At 47.4% G+C, this 21664-nt stretch overlaps 1 protein-coding gene across 8 annotated transcripts in view; it reads left to right on the top strand.

The window, feature by feature from the left end:
• Nucleotides 1-21664, top strand: part of LOC102698474 (sodium channel protein type 8 subunit alpha) — a 98057-nt gene that overhangs the window by 1201 nt on the left and 75192 nt on the right. For 4 of the 8 annotated variants that reach the window (XM_069187114.1, XM_069187091.1, XM_069187108.1 and 1 more), the window contains exons 1-2: nucleotides 1441-5501; nucleotides 14750-15081. In XM_069187114.1, the coding sequence (XP_069043215.1) occupies nucleotides 14806-15081 (276 nt within the window). In that variant the 5' untranslated portion in view covers nucleotides 1441-5501; nucleotides 14750-14805. Of the gene's footprint in view, nucleotides 1-1439; nucleotides 5502-14749; nucleotides 15082-21664 lie in introns of those variants that run through there. The other 4 variants (XM_069187104.1, XM_069187079.1, XM_069187082.1 and 1 more) reach the window with 2 other exon arrangements.

The following is a 21664-nucleotide window of genomic DNA, read 5'->3' as shown; positions in this document are numbered from 1 at the left end:
GGTGGTGAGGCAGCAGTGTGGAGGGGTGGTGAGGCAGTGTGGAGGGATGGTGAGGCAGCAGTGTGGAGGGGTGATGAGGCAGCAGTGTGGGGGGGTGGTGAGGCAGCAGTGTGGAGAGATGGTGAGGCAGCAGTGTGGAGGGATGGTGAGGCGGCAGTGTGGAGAGATGGTGAGGCAGCAGTGTGGAGAGATGGTGAGGCGGCAGTGTGGAGGGGTGGTGAGGCAGCAATGAGGAGGGGTGGTGAGGCGGCAGTGTGGAGGGGTGGTGAGGCAGTGTGGAGGGATGGTGAGACAGCAGTGTGGAGGGGTGGTGAGGCAGTGTGGAGGGGTGGTGAGACAGCAGTGTGGAGGGGTGGTGAGGCGGCAGTGTGGAGGGGTGGTGAGGCGGCAGTGTGGAGGGGTGGTGAGGCAGCAATGAGGAGGGGTGGTGAGGCGGCAGTGTGGAGGGGTGGTGAGGCAGTGTGGAGGGATGGTGAGACAGCAGTGTGGAGGGGTGGTGAGGCAGTGTGGAGGGGTGGTGAGACAGCAGTGTGGAGGGGTGGTGAGGCGGCAGTGTGGAGGGGTGGTGAGGCGGCAGTGTGGAGGGGTGGTGAGGCAGCAATGAGGAGGGGTGGTGAGGCGGCAGTGTGGAGGGGTGGTGAGGCAACAGTGTGGAGGGGTGGTGAGGCAGTGAGGAGGGTGGTGAGGCAACAGTGTGGAGGGGTCGTGAGGCAGTGTGGAAAAATTTATATCAAAATCAACTTTAAAAAAAATCAATTTAAAACTAAAGTCATGCAGTTTTTCCCCCTTTCCCTATGTCAGTGATGTCTGAAGATGGACTTTGCTGTCTATGGGTCCTATAATGCTGTCTGTTGCTCAAAGTAGCAGGATTTGCTGTGGCAGGTTAAGACCAATGCCTTGAACTGAGACAAAGCCTTTCAGTACTGTGGCTTCTTGGGCCCTGGGAGGTTCGGTTCTGATGTTGTCTGGAATTTGAACTTAGGACTCACACCTCCTTACCTCCTTACAGAGCCACCCTCCCCCAGTATTAATTTTTCTTGCTTTCTCTTTTCATTCATTCATAATTCATTTGCTAAGAGGTTTGCAAAGTAGCCTATGCGGGCTGAATGGGAGAGGATGTGCCTCCTCTGCAGAAAGGACAGCGTTTCGCTGGGAATTTAAATGCTGCTAAGCAGCAGTGACCCTTACCCTTTCCTTACCCAAGGTCTGCAGGCTTTTAGAGAAGCACTGATCTAAATATTGGACTCCTTTGTCTTAGATGAGTTAATTCAGTACAAAATCTTAACTACTATTTGTGCAGTTCAGTACATTTTATTATTCACAAGTGAATTAATAACTATATTTCAGCAAATGTTTAATTTTGAAACAATAGTTAAATAAACAGTATTTATTACATATAACAAAGGAATGGAGAAACGTTATTTGCAGATAATAATCAGGTAATAATTCTGCATGCCCACAGTTGTATTCAAGAGTTACAGTTTGCAGATGGCCCAGGCTTCTCAAAGCAGACGGGATACACACTGGTCCACTGCAGTGCCAGTTAAGCTAAACGGCATACGTTCAGATGGTGGTAGGAAACCGGAGCACCCAGACAGAACCCCCATGGCCATAGGGAAAACATGCACATGTAATGTGTGACAGATGCTGTGTACCAAACACAAGAGCACAGCACTGAGGCAGCAGTGCTAACTGCCACATCACACTGCTGCACACAGCTGTACTGTTATTCATTTAAATTGGGCTCAACTCATTGGATTCCTTCTCTAATTCATCTTTCACTTTCAAAGCCTCTATGTTTTTAATGCTGTGTATTCTTCAGCCTGGTCATTTTGTCTGTATTGTGCATAATCCCTCATCTATTTGAAAAATAATTCTTCCCAACCTGACTTCCTGTTAATAAGGCTATCTTTCCCCGCCTGCTCCCCAGTGTTTTTCTGCAGACTGTGACTCTGTTGTCAGCTGGCCCTTGGGGCTGTGACAGTTCTGTAAGATGGCGTCACATGGGATTGTATTTGTCCTGAATCTAGGTACTGTATATGTCAATTAAGCTCTCACCATTTCTCAACACTAAAAACCGCTCTGTAAAGAGTCTCCCAATTTCTTTGTGCAAATAAAAAGTCAATATTAGCAGCTAAGCACAACTGGTTCAAACGTCAAATTTAGCTCTTCCCACCTGATGAACCCTAATCAGGCTGCTTTGACCTTAATTCTTTCCACTAATTCATCGCGGCTGCTTGCACTTGCGACTGCTTGCAAAACATGGCATAACCATGAGCGATGATCCTTGCTGGACATAGTTAGGCAAAATAAAGATCATGTGGGCTTATCCAACCTATGACTGGCCTTACAGCTTTTGACTCAAGTGCCCATATCTATTAAGATGTGAGTCCTTGATCAAGTCCCCATTCAAAAAGCTCCATTTGAGTGAAAATGGGTCGAAATGACACATGGCTCTGCTTGGTCCTGAGTCCTTGTTGCAGTATGTAAGCGCCTGTCTTAGGTTATTCTCCCACATAGAGAGGGGTATATAGAGATGCGACTTAACCTTGACAGCATATCTTCAGACGGTGATGGAAAACTGGACCTTGGAAAGGGGAAGATGAATTGGATGAAGGAAGCTAATGGGTTGTGTCCCAGTAAGTAAATAACAATACAGCTGTGGGCGGCACAGTGGCGTGGTAGGTAGATGTACCTCACACTGCAGCTCTTTGTTCCCATTGCCTAGCAGACCTGCAAAAACACCACTGCAGGGCAGAGATGGGCCAAGAATGTAGTGCCAAGGGGTGGCTGCAAGTGGTCCTCAAGCAGACCTCCAGCAGTACAATTAACCACTGATTGCCAGCCCATGAGCATCTTTAACTCAATTGATGTTTTTAACTTAGAATCTGCAGTTTAGGGCAACATGGTGGCACAGTGGCTAGCATTGCTGTCTCGTAGCACTGGGACCCTGGGTTCAATTCTTAATTTGGCGTGTTCTCTGGAGTTTGTATTTCCTTCCTGTGTTTGCGTGGGTTTCCTTCAGGTGCTCCAGTTTCCTCCCACAGTCCAAAGACATGTTAGTAGATTAATTGGCTTCTGGTTAGCACTGGTGTGAGTGTGTGTGTCTTCCTGGTGTGATAGACTAGTGTCCCATCCAGGGTATACCCTCCGTTGTGGCCATTGTGGACAATATTGCCTCCGACTCCCCCTAAACTCTGTATTTGAAGAAGGGGATAGAAGATGAATAGATGTCCAGTTTGAGGGACCACTGCTTATGCCTCCATGGGCTGTATGTGGCACTCAAAGCTCAGGTTGTCCATCAATAGTTTAAGAGGTTGTCTCTGGTCCATCTTGTAGCTTTGACTGATCAGATCTCAGAAGCTCTGCAAGGCTGAGTCTGTCACCGCTTGGATGGGAGACTACAAAGGGAAAACAAGTCGCTACTGTAAAAGGTGTTGGTGGATCTGGATCAGAATTTCAAAATCAATACCTCCAGTATGGTGACCAGGCACAGTACACTGTATGAGGTGTGGTCTATAGGATGAGAAGTTGCACTGAGATCCTGACTACTTGGTCATTAAAGAGCTCAGGGCTCTGTTTGTAAGAGTAGGATACACAAACAGCCCTGGTGTCCTGCCTTAATTACACTCTAGGTGGTACAGTCTGGCCTCTCTAAAGTTCCCACTTAATCCACCCGGAGCAGCAGCGTCTCTCTTCTCCCCCTGAGCTGCTGTGCAGTGGGGCTGCTGTGTGTTGCGCAGGTGGTGCTGCTCTTCAGTGCTGGAAGTAGTGGGTCCCCTCCTGTATACAAAGCCCTTTGAGATCATCATCAATCACACTACCAGTTCACCAACTGAGAACTGGATAATGCAAAAGGGCTCTTAAGGCACAGGGCTGTGGAGGAAAGCACAGCTGCTTAGCAGCTCCATTGTTTGAATCTGGGCTGGGGGGCCTGTCTGTGTGAAGTTTGCATGTTTCCCCGTCTCTGTGAGATTTTTCTCTGACTGCTCTGGTTTATACCAAGTGTTTAAAAAAAACCCTGGATAGGTGTGAATTAGCTAGACTATATAATCTCTTTCTCCTCGGCTCTGCAATGGGCAGGCATTCTGTCTAAGGAACATTCCAAGGCTCAAGTGAATGTCATACACTGAAACACTGAAGAAATGGAGCCTTCTTAATCTCGAACAGCGAATATTTTGAGGAGACCTGACACGAGTATTGAAAACCCTTAAAGGCTCCTATCGAGTCAACCCAGCAGATGTCTTCAGAATGAGCAGTAAAGCAAGAGCTTGAGGACACAAGAGGAAACTATGGAAGTGCATTTAAAACTGAGGTGGCACTTCTCTATACAAAGGGTTTTGGATGTAGATATCTTGGTTTCTTTCAAGAAACGACTGGATGAGATCCTTGAATTAATAAGCTACTAATGACCAGAAGGGCAGAATGACTCCTCATTTTTAAACTTTCTGATGTTCTTTTGAGGGAGTTTTTCCCATTTTCAGAACTTGTCTTTCTGCTAATGGATGGCTGGAGTATGAAGATGAGTTTTAATTACATCCAGTTTTCTAAGTAAATGTATTTAATTATAAGGATTCCATGTTCATGGTTGGGTGTTTTTCACCACTCTGTGGGAGAAGGCCCTGGGCACTGTATATATTTCTATGTAGGAGTTGGTTTGGAACTTTGTTTAGGACACCCACTCATGACTGTTCCTGCTCAGCGTGGAGCTTGTCCCCGCTGCCTCTGGGTTCAAGCTTCTCAGCACCTGAACCTTTCCTGCATTGCACTGGCATCATCTCAGTGACAGGTAGTGGACATAGTGTGTTGGATTCTTACTCTTCCTTACAGTGGTTTTGATAAATACAAAATAGTTTCTACCCAACTGTGTATCTTACCTTTGTTTATAAAGGTACATATAGCCATTTATCCATTTTCTTTAATGCTTTATCACAAGGCAACAACAGTGACAAGGCAGGGTACACCTTGGACAGGATGCGAGTCCATCACAGGTCACACAGACACATTCACACACTCACAGCAGGGTCAGTTTTCCCAGAAGCTATTTAACCCACCAGCATGTCTTTGGACTGTGGGAGGAAACTGGGGAATGTATGCAAACATGGGGAGAACATACAAACTCCACACAGATAGCACCTCGGGAATTGAACCCAGGACCCCAGCGCCGTGAGGCACCATGGCCAACCAACCACTGTGTCACTGGTTCACACAGGTACATACATGTATAGAAATCAATCTTTCTGCCAGCCTTGGTTTTGTATTCGTTCTTTTTATTGAAGTAATATTCCTGTGGACAAATCTACGGTCCCTAGCCGCTTTAAACAAGGCATTTGCCGACGCTCCCTAACATTTTGCTGAGAGTCATCAATTATGCAGGGTAACAGCACGCACTGGGAAGGAAGATAGGAGCAACAATATGGCGACAACCGCAGTTTCTCCTGAATCTTTTCGACATCTGCAGTCCAGCGACGCCGTTCTGGATTTCTGTTAACACTTCAAAAGTAAGTAAACCTCCTCTTTTGTCAAACGGCTGGGGATTTTTCGCCTCTAGGCGCCTTTTCTGCGGCGTCTAAAACATTTCTAGCAATGCCGCAGAGCAGTTTTCTGTCCAGCTCGTTTTTTGCCTGCATTTCCAATAGGCTGGCTGCCACAGCTTTAACAGCTATGCATATGGAATTTCGCACATCAAGAAAAAAAAACACACATCTCTCATTTCACACCCCCCGCGCGATGTCGGGTGAGGGAATTGATGTCTTGGGTTGGAAAATGCAGAAAATAGTCAAACCGGGGTGTTGGCCTGAGGTAGGACGGTATGTAATTTCGCGGTGCTGAAATGTGAAATTTACGCATACCTTGGGTTTGGGGGTCGGTGATTTCGAGGGGGGGGTTGTGCTTGTCATACGTTCACCTTTTGGAAGAAATTCATGGGAGGTGAAAATCAACCAGAGGCGGTTTCTTTCTTGTGAAAATCGGGGTTACCTGTGTGGAAACTGACGAACCTCATTGCCACGAAATATCTTTAGACCAGTAATGAAGTCCTGTACCAGCGCCTCCCCCTCCCCTCTCCTCCCTCACATCTCTGCTGTGGCTTCTATTGTAGGAAATAAATGCGTTTGAAAGTCTTAGCGTTTTACAGTGGGAATGCCGCCCTCCTTCTAAAAATAAGCGCTTTAAAAACCTCTTCGGTACGTCGATCCGACTGGACCTTGCTGCCATGCACGTTGATGCTGAGGGTGGTGTGGGCATTACGGGTGTGGTACGTCCACTACAGTGGTATGTGGAAAAGCAGATCGTTTCCTAATTAGCACCGGGATACCGGGACGCCGCGAGCGAGAGGGGGCTTGTTATGCGCATCGGGCTTTGCCCGGCTTGTAAATCTGTATCCAGCGGTGGCTGTAACTGCGTGTGATCGAGATTGACTGGTGTTCGGGACGGAGCACCTGAAACATCCGGACACCCCCACTGCAGTATTTCTCCGAGCCTGTGGCCCGCACGCTGGAGTGGTTGTGTGTGTGTGCGCGCGCGCGTGTGTATGCATGTATGGTCGACGCATGTACGGCTGAGCGTGTGCGTGTGTGAAATCTATAGATCTCCACGCGTGTCTTAATGCACTTGAAGGTGACAGCTTTCTGTTCACGAAATGCATTGTTCTGTGGTTGGCGAATGGCTGTTTTGCATTGCGTTCTCGTTAACGGTGGCTGTTATTTTTGTTTTTGTCATACCTGTGTTTGACATCCGCATTCAGGCCAGTACTGCTTTCCTGCCGTGATTGAAGTATATTAACAGACACAGACAGTGCGTGTCGGTGTGACAGGTGCACTAAAAGTATTAAACTGCACTTGCCCTGTCCAAAACAATCATTATCGGAAACATCCCGGTTGGATTGTATTCAACATAGTTACTCAACTACGAAAATAAATGCAGGAATGATCGATCCTTCGTGGACGCTGGTGATGTGCCCTGTAGTTTTTTTTTTAATCAGATCTGCGTTTGACATATTGAGATGATGAAATTTGTGTACATGGATATTCTACAAGCGAAAAGCAAAAGCCGTCGTCGGCTCCTCTCCAGCGGTCGGTCGGTCGGTCTCCAGTGCGTGTCGTGCCTGCTGTGCCGCTGCGTGTAGGTGAGCTGCTTCCCTCCGCGTGCTTCTGTCTGTGACTGTTATGTAATCCGTGCCCGGTGTTCGGGGATCCAGAAGAAACGGGAGGAAAAAAAAAACGCCAGGCGCGCCGTTTCAGAGGGCAAAATCACCATTGCCAGTAACTGCCCGTCCCAGCTGCAAACCGGTGATCCGGAGCTAAATGAAAAGCGTGACAGTGGCGGATTTCCATTGTATTTACCCCTCTTACCGGTGTCGTACGGCTAACGGGGTCCATCTGTGAATTACATGAAGCAATTCAGGTTTGTTAGTGGAATTCGCCTGGCGGTTGAGGGGGGCGGGGGAGTGCGGTCGCCTTGGAATATATTATTAATTGAAGAGGGTGCTTTTATCCCAAGCGATCATTCCTTGGAATCATTTATACAAGAGCATACCTTGCTGAAGCTGGTATTGAAGTACCTCGTTCTAATGGCGAAACAGCAGTGTCTCCCACCGGGATATCAGCACATAGCTTTCCAGTGACGAATTCAGAACCACAAGTTGATTTTTTCCAAGCTGCAGCCGAGAAGACACTTTGACTTTCTCCTGTACGCTGGAAAGGGCGAATCCGATCTTCCTGCGGCCTGCTGGGGTTCCTTCGTCCGACTGCAGATCTGTATCCTCGCCGTGTGTCTCCATTACTCAGACATGTAACGCGCCTCCGATTTCTCTCTGTAGTAAGCCCCAGATTCCGCTCATCCGTCATACCTTACCCCAACGCCAGCATCCCTCGCCAGTGTCCGTCCCAGCCGCTGCCTTGCCCCCCACTCCACTCCCTTCTCGGCCCAGTCGGAGAAACGTGCTGGAGTCAATAGGAAAGGGCAGGCGCAGTTTGTGCGTGCGGAGGACTGCAGGGAGTCTGCCCGGCCTCCGCCAGCCTGCTTGTGGTGCTGAAACGGACAGCGCCGGAGCAGCGGGCCGGCCTGCCGGAGGTCTCGCTGTCTCCTCAGTCAGCGATGGTGTCCCCCGTTTTCAAATAAATAATGGAAACCGCTGTTACAAAAAAAAGTTGTGATTTGTATTTAAATATGCGATTCGCTCGCCTGCCGATCCGACAAGTTTAAAATATCGTGAAACTGGTGCAAATGTGCCTGCGAAACTTAATCTCATCACTTCAGAGGAAAGCATTGAGGGAAATATGAACAATGAGCAGCTTTTAAGGCGGGACGCTTGTGTCAGTCGACTCAGAAAAGACCATCGCGAGTACGAGAGCTCCTTTGTGCTGATGGGAACAGTTCTTTGGTATTGATTTTTATTCAGTCCCATTTACGTCTCCTCACACAGACGACAGGTGTGTTTCTGCGTTCATGTTCATGTTGTAAAACAGATGCATCTTTGCTGCCTTTGAAAACGGGTAAACTAAGCAGCAGGGTGTTCAGGTTTGTGGAATGTATGCGTGCTGTTACCTATTGCTTTCGTTTATGCGAGTGACTTTTCCTCAGAGATAGTGGGGAGATCTGTTGTATCCACGATGTTGACGTTTTTATACATCTGAGCTGGTTGAGCTGAAGACAGCGCTAAGAGATGCTTGACAATGGACAAAATATTGATGGGGCACGGATCCGCATTCGCGCCTGGAAAACGAAGCGACAAGCCTGCTCGACTTGCAGTTTTACGTTTTCATATTCTAATTTCTTATTAGAGCGGTGCGGTCGGGCTCCCACCTGGCGGCGCACGTGCTTGCTCATTGATCAGGCCCCTGCTGACGTTGCACACTTAGTGACTTGACTGGCCTCGGGAAAATACACCCTGAGCGACACAGCAAGGGGAACGGCGGGGGTGAGGAGCTCGGGGAGAAGATGAGGAAAGTCCTTTTCTTTTTAGAAGCTCCGACCCCCATTTCTCAGGAGGTGGGGAGGGGTGACGGGGGATCTGTGTCGTGACTACAGGAGTGTGGATTGTGCGTTTTTCCGCAGGGGGTTGGGGGACACACAGGGGCTGGATTCCCGCACAGGAGGGCCGCTGCAATCGGAAACAGGGGTCCGCCTGAATAGCGAATAAGAATAATAACAACAACAACCCAGGTATTGATCAGGAAGGCTGACTGTCATTGGACGAAAATGGGTGATTTGGATATTGTAGAATGTGGAAAAGACGTGTGATGTTTTAGCGGAAAGTACCGATCGGAGCAGAAACGAGAGCATGCTGGGCGGTGCAGACGGTTTCTCGGTTCGGTAAGGGGGCTCAGATTGCAGCAGGTGTGCTGTCTTGTGACAACCTGTTTTAAAAGTCGTTCGCGCATTGTCGACGAGCTCTCCTGCCCCTTAGTATATTTTGTCCTGGGTTTCCCAGCTGGTCCGGCCGGAGCAGCGTTTCTCCCTGTTTGTTCCAGGGATCGGCTCTGTAAAGTAAAAATCTCCCTCCTAACTCTCCACTCAGGCTGTATCTCCCACCTTTGCGAGAAAAGTCTTTACCCGGTAGTGATTCTCAAGGAACTTGCGGGGACCAGTCAGCATGGCGTCGGTCAGGGTTTGGAGGAAACGTGGGTCTAGATGTTATCTGACAGTGTCCAGCACACCGCGATGTTCCCTGCGAGGTGACGGCCCTTGTCTGTGGCCGCAGGGCTCTCTAGTCCCAGAGCCAGTGTCCGCTGATTGACCACGGCTGGCTCCTCTTTCCGCACACGCTTGAAGAGGCGTGACGGATGAAACGGGTCCTGTTTTTCTGTTTACTGTTCGGCTTGGGATCAACGTCTGCACGTTCCTCTTAAGCCTCTTGAAGCACAAATGCCAAAGTGGAATAAGCAGCAGAGAAACACCTACGTGTCCGTTCTCGGACAGTTTCTCTCACAGCCTTCGCTGAAATCGGCTCCACGTGGATTCAGATAGTGGCCAGCTAGTCCCGTGTTAAAGTAACAGCTAGGCGTTTCAGTGACTGAACTCTGACTTTCTGACGCTGTGTTAGAAAGAACGTTTTGAACGCCACACCGAGCTGACCTTGTGGGAGACTTTTCAACATGTTCTTGTGTGATCAGGCCGCCGTCACCATCGGTTCTCTGAGTTTCAACGCAAAGTGGTGCGAATCACAAAATCTTCCAGAGTGGTTTCCGAACCATTCTTCCTTGAGTCGACACTGCTTTCCCTCTTTAAATATTTGCTGTTGGCAACTGAACCGTTCTTTTCCGAAATTGCTTAGTTCAGGTAGTTTGTACGGAAGTACACTCGTTTTCTGATGTTGTTGCCTTAAGTGTTTTGCATGTTAGTCGGTTCAGGTCTTTATTCTTATTTTTAAATTCAATTTATTTTTAAACCGTTTTTGTTTCTCTCGAACAAAAAAAATACTCATATTATCATGTTGGTAACGCCTGAATAGAATAATGATTTAGGAGGCGTCTCTGCTGCTCGATATGTATTATGTATTATTAAACTATTTCCATTTTCTTGGTCAGATTGGTGGCATTTTTTGGAAATGGTATACTGTATTTGTTTGTCTTCCGAATGAAACAAGATACCGTGGAAAGTATAAAAAGGGTTTAACATGCTAAAAGGTTCCGAGGTTTGTTAATTGCGCTAGTTTGTAAGATTTTAAAAGTCGGTCAAATGTTGGTTTGTCGTTTTGTACAGTTTTTACGTACATTATTACATATAGTGCGATATTTTCTTTATTTTTTTTCTTTGAATTTTTCGCAAGAATAATATGATTTCTGAAGGAATGTCTTGCCTTCACGATTTCCTACTGGATTTTAGTTTAGGCAGAATAATTTAACCTGCAATACAAAATGAATTCGTTCATAAAATATTTCATTGTCATCCGGCTATTCGTCTCTTTCCCATTTAATCTCGAACATTATACAATCGTTTTATTATTTATTACTTAAACACCGCTATCCTTCAATGTTGTGGCGACATTCTGGCGTGGAAACGCGCAGTCATATGTCGTAAAACGTACAAATCAGAAACTTCAAATGATCTGGAAAGCAAAACACGCTAGACAGTAAGTTGCTATTCGGCGTTTATCAAAACACTCTAACGCCCCTATCAAGGAACACACAAAAATACTTCGCTTTTACAAGAGCCCTCGGTGTCTGCCTGCATTTCAAAAGCAATTATTTCATTGTTGGCAAGGGCGTTTGTTGAGCAGATGCCTTTATCCTCGGCGACTTGCGATTCACGCGTTAAATTTACCTCTGGTCGGCAGCGTGGGCTTGATACAGCAAGATAATAAATGGAGTAATATCGCATGGCGAAATAAGTACTACGTAGGTCCGAGCTTCAGGAGTAACCAAGGTGCCCTATAGAGCTCGGTCATATGCTTACGATTGGTGTCGTTTATGTGTGCTTTAGCGAATTTCACACGGTATATTTACCGTGTATATAAAGTGGCATAAAATGCTCGTATATTTATAAATAAAATATTAATTTTTATTGATTCTTGATTGCTATTGTTAAAATAATTCAGATGATATAAAAAGTATAATGTGTGTGTATATATATAGTGTATGTACTGTGAATCTCATATAATAGTGTGTTTTGGGGATGAGAAGAACTGTTATTTCACGGCCCTTGGACGATAACAGACCCCCCGAGCACTCCGCCAGCCCAGGACCTGCTTTGGGGAGAACAAAACGGAGCTCCCGCGCCCGTATTTCTCGTCTCACTTAAGAACATGATTTGTTTTCATACACGGGTAGTGTGTGGTACACAGTGGAAATTTCAATGTGAACGTTTGATGAATGTTTGAAGTTTTAGCGTTTCTTTGCGACGACCTTCCTGGCAAGCGGTCGCGCTACGGTCTCGCAGCCCCATACCGACGGCAGCCTGTTGCCAGGGTCAGCCTCACCACCTCGCCTTGGGGTGGTGGTGAGGCAGCAGTGAGGAGGGGTGGTGAGGCGGCAGTGAGGAGGGGTGGTGAGGCAACAGTGTGGAGGGGTGGTGAGGCAGCAGTGTGGAGGGGTGGTGAGGCAGCAGTGTGGAGGGGTGGTGAGGCAGTGAGGAGGGGTGGTGAGGCAGTGAGGAGGGGTGGTGAGGCAGTGAGGCAGCAGTGAGGAGGGGTGGTGAGGCAGCAGTGAGGAGGGGTGGTGAGGCAGCAGTGAGGAGGGGTGGTGAGGCAACAGTGTGGAGGGGTGGTGAGGCAGCAGTGTGGAGGGGTGGTGAGGCAGTGAGGAGGGGTGGTGAGGCAGTGAGGCAGCAGTGAGGAGGGGTGGTGAGGCAGCAGTGAGGAGGGGTGGTGAGGCAACAGTGTGGAGGGGTGGTGAGGCAGCAGTGTGGAGGGGTGGTGAGGCAGTGAGGAGGGGTGGTGAGGCAGCAGTGAGGAGGGGTGGTGAGGCAGCAGTGAGGAGGGGTGGTGAGGCAGCAGTGAGGAGGGGTGGTGAGGCAACAGTGTGGAGGGGTGGTGAGGCAGCAGTGTGGAGGGGTGGTGAGGCAGTGAGGAGGGGTGGTGAGGCAGCATTGTGGAGGGATGGTGAGGCAGCAGGTCAATAGGGAGACTCTGGCTCTTAATCCTGTGCTGCTGAGCCCTTCAGCAAGATTCCTCACTCAGGTGATTCTTTAAAATTCCCAGCTGTGTAAATAGGTACAAATTTAAGTCACTTTGGACTGTAAGTCACTTTCTTGTCGGAGGGTACAGAGACTGGTGGCACAGTGGCGCAGTGGTTACCAATGCTGCTTCACAGCACTGGGGCCCTGGGTTCAATCCATGTTTGCGTGTTTTCTCCATGTGCTATGGTTTCCTCCCACAGTCCAAGAACATGCTGGTAGGTTGACTGTCTCACTGGTGTGAGTGTGATGGACTGGAGTCCTGTCCGGGGTGTTACCCACCTTGTGCCGGTTGCTTGCCGGGATGGGCTCCGGCTCCCCCTGCTTGCCCCCTCACCGATGTCTGCGTGCTTGGTGCCATGAGGTGTGGTGAAGGGTTTCTGTGTTAACAGTGCAAATCGGGTTCTGTGGGGGAGGAGGCTTTTCAGCACTTTCTGTGCCGATTCATCTCTGTAATTGCTTTCCTGCAGCGTGCACGGGCATTGGTGGAAATTCTTCCCAAGCATTTCCCTCGTGCGAAAGTGCTCCCCCCACCCTCTTCTGTCTCTCTGGAAAAGGGAGCAAAAAATCCCAGTCGTATGCCGCAGCAGTTGTTTTGCCCTCATCTTCAAACGCAGAGCCGATTCTGCTCAGGAGCACGTGAAGACGAGCAGAGACAGCGAGCGGAAGTCTGATCTTTCCCCATGTCTTTCTGATGTTCTGAAGAGGCTTTGTCTGCATGGATCTGGGTTGGAGCCCACACCATATCAGTTGCTCTGCTGAAATACTTCCACAAATACTAGGGGTATGGGGGGAAGGATTTTCAGTAGGTTTTAAAAATGCCTGTTTATGAGGGTGGAAGGGCAGATTTTTCCCTAATTTTGTAAGAAAAGGTTCTTTCTCTTCACCTTTGGTAGCACAGTGCTGTAGAGATCCTGTGAACAGAGGGCTGACCCTGTAGACAAACTGTTTCTCTCTCTGTATGGGAAAAACAGTGCTGAGTGGGTGTATTTCCATTCAGCTGGGACCACTGGTGTCCACGTGTCATTTTACGTGGGTCAGAATAATTGCTCAAAGTCCAGACCTGAGCCACAGCAGCTCATCAGGCCAGATCTCATCCTGGTTTTTATTGCGTGAAGTGGACTGGTGAGCATGTGACACCCACCACCACCAATGTGCAGCATCCATTAATGAGTCCAAAGACTCACCTTCTGTGCTGTATTGCTCCTAATAATTAGTATATCAAGCACTTGGAACCTGACTTTGGGACAGATAAGATGGCAATATGTGCATACGCCAGGGCTCTGCTTTGAACCAGCAGTATACTTCCATGAGAAATTGGGTTTTGAACCATCATAAAGAGATCTGTAGATGATTCTGGATACTAAGGTTTCTGGTTTCGAAGAAGAGCACCAAGGGCAGGGAAATCATTCCCAAATGTAATTGTCCTAATGGTCCTGCGTACCATCAACTCACCCAAGGGCTCTTGGTCCTGGTGACCCCCAGACCCACTGGTATTGATTCCATCTGAGGTCTGTTTCTTAACTGAATCCTTCATGAGCCTGGTATCAGGATTAATTTCAGGTAGTTCTTTTCAGTACCTGAACAGATGTGAGGCTGCCTTTTAACTCTTGCTTTTGATTGCAGATTTAAGATGTCCAACTTTTGAGTCAGAAGCAAAAGCTTGCATAGGTTTCAATACAGCAATTTTTCAGTTTAATTGTGTAGCTCAGTTGACATTAAGAACAGCCCAGCACTGGTCCTGAGCTCGACAGGATCTAAAGATTGGGCTCACCTGTAAGCTGTTGATGAATCAGTCAGATCCTCTGTTCAATTATAAGAACTCTAAGAGGTCTTAGATTTTAGTGCTAAAAAATGTGTGTTTTTTAAATTAAGAAATTGCCTGTTTAATTGATCACAGTGGAAATGTTCCATATCTTTAAAAATTGGTGGTTTTATGGTACAGGACCTTTAGGACCAGCGCTAGGGATCCCTCTCTTCCTTTGTATGAGCAGAAAACAAGTTAAGGGCTAGGGTTTAATGATATGCTAGTGCAGTGAAGGGTCCGATCATGACATTGTTAGCTGAGCCGAAATACTTCTTCCTGTAGGACTGATGACCCTGTGTCTCTCTCCCCTGTCTCCCCCCCGTGCAGAGCTGGCTGTCCTGGATGGTACCTAACTAAAGAGGAAGTTGCTGCAGGATGAAAACATGGCTGCACACCTTCTCGCACCGCCAGGACCTGACAGCTTCCGCAAGTTTACCCCGGAATCTTTGGCTAACATTGAGAAGCGCATCACCGAGGAGAAGGCCAAAAAGCCTCCTAAGCCCGACAGCAGTCACCGTGACGACGACGATGAGAACAAGCCCTCCCCCAACAGCGACCTGGAGGCAGGCCGCAGCCTGCCCTTTATCTACGGTGATGTTCCTTCGGGTATGGTGGCGGTACCACTGGAGGACTTGGACCCTTATTATATGAATCAGAAAGTGAGTGCGCCCCTCCTTAACCCTGGTACCCCTATCCCCTTTCACTGATCCACTGTTCCCCGACTTCTCAGTCTGCAGACAACCCCTATCCCTTTCCCCCCACCCTTCCCCCCCAGCCCCCAATCCACACCACCACCTATAACACCTCCGAAAACAGGAGAGGAGGAGGAGGAAGGGGACACACTGTCAGCTCTTGGTTTGCGCCCCTTCCTGAAGAAAGAATGTGGGGGTGGGGGGGGTCCCCATGGCTTGTCCTGATGGGTTGTGCTGCTGGGGCGGAGAGTTGCATTCCAGGGATTGGTTTTATCAGTGTGTTCATTCCTTTATTGATCCACACATGTGGTGGGTTGTAGATAACAGAGCACCACTCCCACGTGGGGGATCCGCAGTGCTGCAGGCTGTGAGGTGCGGGGGGAAATTTCTTACGCCCTGAGCAGGTGCCTGGAGGAAGTGGTGAGCTGAGGAGATGCTCCGGAATTAATTGAAGACTGGTTGGGGGGAGGGATGGAAATGGAAATGATTTTGTGGCCTCTAAACTGGATCTGAGCAGCATGCATTCAGCACTGCTATCACCGTTCATGCTGAAGTGCTCAAATCTTTAAATCAGGTTCCTTTTAATTATGAGTGGCCGTGCGATAGAGTGGGTAAACAGAATTCGTTCAGTAAAAGGGCCTGAGTTAAACTCGGAGACCAGAGGTAGCAGGGATTGTTGTGCCATTTTTAGCCACGTGATAACGCTTTTGATCCAAGGTGGGGTTTTGGGATCTTGGCCTAGAACATGGGGAGGAATGTCTTATGTTGGAAATGGAGAATTTGTATTTTTGTGGTCTTATCTGAATAAGCAGCATTGCTAGTTTACCTAAATCCCTGAAACTAGCTGCATAAAATACCTTCAGTTTTAAGTATGAAACTGGCAGAAACCTTTTCTCATATCTAGAGGTTTGACTCCGCTTTTCCACTTCAGAAGCCAGTAATTCATTTGTCCATTCAGCACTTTATTCATCGGTTTTACAAATTATGGTCACTTCTAACATCCACTTGTTTGATGGGAAGCTAATAATCCCGGCCTTGAGTCCCACTTGGTAATGATCTACATGTTAAGGTAACAGTAGGAGGAGCCTTGTTCAAGCTTGCCCGGGTCACAGCACTGGGTGTGATGGGGTGTTTTGTACTGGGGTATTGAAAAGGAAGACTAAGTGGAGTTTTGTGCTGTCTTATGCAACTAGGCAATGATACCGAACTCCATTCCTTGAGTTCTGTAGGTGGGGATGGATAAGATACAGAGTTACAACAATCCTACTAATGCAGGGATCTCAATTCATGGTCTGGCAGAGCCCCATTAGTAGTAGTATTTGGAGCTTATCCTGAAGGATCCCAAAACACTTTATATAATTTATACGCACATAAATGAGCATCCCCACCTGGGAGACACACAGCAGCAATTAATGCATCAGCAACCCCACTGTACAGCAAATCAGGTGAGAGAGATTCCACCAGGTGCTTAAGTCTTACAGATCACCCTAAATCTTAATTTTGGGAGCGTGTGAAAGTCAATCAGAACTAAGATGTTTATTTTCAGATGTGTACTGGAAAACTGTAATTTGACAAATCGCCTGCCATTTTATGAGGAAGCCATTTGCTTTCCGTCCTGAACTAACTGATGTAAAGGTTCCTTATAAAAACTGCTGACTCAGGGCTCCTGTGGAGCCAGACTGGGGCCCCTGTGCTAAAGGAAAAGGCCATGTGGCTCTGTAGGGCAGAATCCAGGCAGGGGAGATGAGCAGGGAAGATGGGCCTGTGAAGGCAGGTTACGATGGCAGAGTCGTTTCCCAGAGCCTTACTCAAGGAGCAGATCCTGACAGCAGATTCCCAGAATTCCATGAAATCCAAAAACCAAGGAAATCCAAAAATCCAGATTAAACTGGGATTTTCACATATTCATATGCTTGTTCTTTTTCTGTGGCCTTTGTGGTCTTGATTTTAAAAAAATGACGGTTTGAAAAAAGGCTTGAATATAGGTTTCACTAGTTCATACAGTGGTGTCCTGTGAAACAAAATGGAGTGGGGGACATTTCTCAGGGCTATGTTGGCAATGCTCAGTGAGTGCATGGGTGTCCCACATTGCATCTCTATTACAGTGAAGGGAGACAGACTTCCAGTGCCGAGCAGTTGAACACATTTCAGTGTTCCAGAGCTGATTTCATACAAATTTTCAAGATCAATAAAAAAAATCAATATTAACTTCCCCCTTCTGTCTATGTCAGTGTAATCCATATGTAAACAAGTGTGAAATAACAAAACCTGGAACAGATCTTTCTGCTATGCAGTGGGAGTCTTGTCTACTTTTATATTCTTGACTTTTGACATCCATGTTGTAGAGGTATATCAAATGCATGTTACACTGGATTTAATGCTCCTGTGAATGGGTTTTAAAGTGAGTGGTTTCCACTTTAGTAAGACTAGATCAGTGTTAAGGATGAGGTGCACCACATTCTTTACAGGATTATACTGTTGATATCTCAGCGATTTTTTTACATAACTTGATTTTCAGTCCCTTTTATAGGGAAAACTGGCCTGTTCACGTGAGTTTGACACTGGAAAATTCTGATGTGTGTAATATACTGTACATTTGTGGACTGGATACGTGAAGCATCTTTCCTCCATTTCCTATTTGGGCAGCGGAGCATGCAAGCCTTCACAGAGAAAACCTCAGCTCTTGTCTAGTCTTGCCGTTGGATCCAATTGCGTTGTGCCGTGCAGGAACGGTGCCTTTCTGGAAAATTGATATGCTCTGCTCCCAGCCTCAGCCTGTAATCCATCCAGCTCCTCGATAGAGGGTCTCGTCATTGAGTGTGTGTGGGGGGGCCGACCCAAAAGAACATGACAAAGGTTACAGACAAGGAATCACTTCGCCCTTCTGGATCATTTGGTCATAAGTGGTCAGTTGATCCAAGGATCTCGTCCAATCATTTCTTATAATAAACCAGGATATTGACTTTAACAACATGGATTGGATAGGTTGTTCCCTACTTCCCTACAGCTTTAAATGGCACTTCCATTTAATTTCCACATGTGTCCCCTGATTCTTACTTCACTGTTGATATTGAAGAAATCCGCTGGGTTGACTCTCAATTATTTCTATCCTTGTATCAAGTGCCCTTGTAGTCCTCTCAGTTCAAGACTAAAGAAGTTGAGTTGAGCCTGTCAGTTTCGGGCCCTTCTTTCAGACTAAAGAGACTCGGTTCCTCCAGCCTGTCAGTGCAGGACACGCCCTTTAGACTAAAGAGACTCAGTTCCTCCAGCCTGTCAGTGTGGAACACTCCCTTCAGACTAAAGAGACTCAGTTCCCTCAGACTGTCAGTGTGGGACACTCCCTTCAGACTAAAGAGACTCAGCTTCTCCACCCTGTCAGTGCGGGACACTCCCTTTAAGCCCCAGAATGTATTTGGTGGCTCTTCTCTGGACTAATTCCAGAGCAGTAACATATTTTCTTTAATATGGTGACCAAACTGTACACAATGCTCTAAACTAAGCCACACTAGTGTGTAATACACTTTTAACACAACATTCCTAAGTTTTCAATTCTATTATATATCCTACCATTTTGTTTGCCTTTTTTAACTTCTCTACATTGTCTAGAAGAAGTTTGTGATGTGTCAACACAAACACCTTTTCTTAAGTATCCTCTTCTAGATGAGCTTTTCCCTAATTGTAAGTATAGTTAATTTTTACTGCCTTCATGCAAGACCATGCACTTGTCTAGATTATGAGTTATCTACCAGGTGTTTGCCCTGTCCTGACTTTTATCAACAAGTTGATTTCATGCTCCCCTAAGGGGTCAAAGTGTCGACTGTGTCTTGTCAGCCTGCTCAGGTTTTGTACCAAAATGGAGCAGGGGAATATAGCTAAACTGAAAACAAAATCTCTTTGGCTGCCGATGAAAAGATAGCATGTCACCTCTTTCCACGCTAGGACGTAAGGAAGTACAACTATTTGCATGCGTGAAGAGTTTTTAAAAAGATTGTTACAAGATCCGTCTGCACCTTTTGTTTCCGAGTGAATTAGACAGTTTGTTAAATAAAGTGGGGGCTCCTTCGTGGCTCAACCGTTAAAGGTGTTTTACTGGTGATAATGGGTTTGTATCTAAATCACGTCACCAGCCCACTGTGACTGGGATTTCTGAATCAGTGGCGCACAGTTGGCTGAGTGCCACTAGTGTAGAGGGAACATTTGACCAGGCTCTCTCAACTCTAAGCAATACAGAGGCCCCTACGGACTCCTGGGTGCTTTTTCACTTTCATCGGCGCTAATTCACCAGTACGGGCTGGGCTGCTTGTGCAGTGTGAAAAGACAAGTGGCTCGATGTCACGCTGAAGGTAAGCCGGGAGGAGGAGTCCGCCTGTACTTCTTCACTCTTCCCTGGGTGTGATCACAGGATCGCAGCTGAGAGAGAAAGCTACAAACTGGGTGGGTAGAACAAAAATTATCAACAATTCTGGATGTTTAAAAACGCATGTGTGTACCCGAGCAGACAGCGGATTCTGGCACAGCTGTATCAGATTAAGCCCCCAAGCTTAGGTCCTTCCCACAGGTCTTGTGCTCCTGTTCGTTAAAATGAATATCGGCCCGGCACCAGAGCCGACACCTTCTGAGCCATATGTGTGACAAATCCAATCATCTGCTCTCGATGCATGACTTAGCAGTGCAATATGGTTGCTGTTTGATTCGCACTGCAGATTGATTTCTGCAAAATTTACAGAGCACACGGGTCCACCCAGGCAGTATGCAGAAATGCAAATATTTATTTGTTGTTTCCAGATTTGTATTTGGCTGTTTGTGTTTGAATTGTCGTGCAATCCTGGCAAGCTACATCTGGGTTTTAATGTCTTGTACTCTAACAGGCCTAGATTGAAGCTACATGTTAAAAAATATCTGTTTTCATTCCTGGAAAATGGCCACAGCTGTTTCTTTTAGTTTGTTAGCATTGGATAAGAAAACCCTTTCAACTTGCCTAAGCAATTGATTTTTGGTACAGTGCCCTTTGATGCCCTTTAACTTTTGCTAATTGTACATATTAAGGCATTTCATAGGTTTGGAGCAGAGGTCCAAATATGTAAATGATTGGGAGTTCAGTGGTTTGGATCACATGTTATTGAGAGGATCATACTATTGCAGGCCAATAGAGGTGATCCAGAAGACAACGAGTTTTCTCGTTGGGCAGGATATGGAAGGAGGGATGGCTTCATTGCGAGGAGTACGTGGGTAAAGATGTGCTGTATGGCAAGGAAGATCAAATAGACCCTTAGAAAAAAGGTGACTGTTCTACTGTTCTCCACCACCTTCTGTCAGGCTGTCCGGAGTCCTGGAGTCCTGGAGTTTGTGAAAGCAGGATTTTGCACTGCCGATTTCCTTAAAATGGCAAAACCATTTAAAATCTTGCAGGACCCTCTGCTGGTTGCAGAGATAGACTTCTCCTCCCTGCTGGAGGCTTTAACTTTCACGTCAGGTTTTGACCTTGAGGAGCTCTGCTGGGTGGGGGGGCTGTTTTCTGCTTGCTCACAGGACACGAAGTGCTGGCCTCGCCTGGCTGGTGGGTGTGTCGTAGTCCCCAACCCGGACCAGAGCCCCCTCCTCTCACAGAGCAGTTCAAAATACAATGGGGGGGCTACTGAGGTCTGAGTCAACCTGTGCCGGCGAGCTCCCACTCCCGCTGCCTCCCTGGGCAGCGGATGAGTTACGCAATCCGTCCTGGTTTTCTTCCTGCCGGCTTGTTAGGACAAGGCTGATCCGCTTCTCTGCGGCTGAGCTGCGCCACAGACCCGCCAGTCGCTCTGCATTCCAGTGTCCAGCGGGGTTCAAAACGCAAACCAGACAGAGAGAGGATGCAGGAAGACAGGAGAAAGGATGGAACGCTGTATTTCCCAATGCAACCTCCACCTTTCCTTGCTCTCCCTCTGTAAGCAGCGTTGCAGCTCCTGGGGGACCCATAGCAGCGAGATTGCTTTTGTTTAGGTTCAATCAGCATTTCTCAGCCTTCCTCTGCTCCTCCCTCTGATCCCCCTCTTCATCTCTCTCTTTCAGCTAGCTTGCGCCAGCAGTGAAACCTGATTGTGGCCGTCATGCATTTGTTAGAGAGGAGGAAGGATGAATAAAAAAAACTGCAGTGTTGCAGTTCTGATGTCCCTAGTGGGAAACGAGCAGAACATTTTTAACTGCCTGGAGCCATTAGCCTGGAACTGCCTCCAATGGGCAAGTGCAGTATAATGTACTACAAGGGGGATATACTGTATTATAGGTAGTAGAGCTGGCTGTAGCCCTACCCAGTCCTGTCCAGTGTCCAGGACTGGCAGGCCCATCAGTAACCCCTGTAAGAGTAAGAATGAGGCAGCATTGGTCAGTGTTAGATAGGTGTCAAAATGAGCAGCTGGTTCAGTTTCCCCTTGCTTGTTCTGCTCATTCATCATAAGGATCAGGAAGGGGGAGAGGGAATGACATAGCAGCAGATGGCTCCAATGCCCTCCCCCCAGCACCCCCAGTCCTTTCGTTAAATGGCTGTGGCACTGCTGACGGTCTGGTACATGGC

Source organism: Lepisosteus oculatus, chromosome 1 (genome assembly GCF_040954835.1).
Source record: "Lepisosteus oculatus isolate fLepOcu1 chromosome 1, fLepOcu1.hap2, whole genome shotgun sequence".
Lineage (NCBI taxonomy): Eukaryota > Metazoa > Chordata > Actinopteri > Semionotiformes > Lepisosteidae > Lepisosteus > Lepisosteus oculatus.
This window is presented reverse-complemented; position numbering and strand designations above follow the sequence as displayed.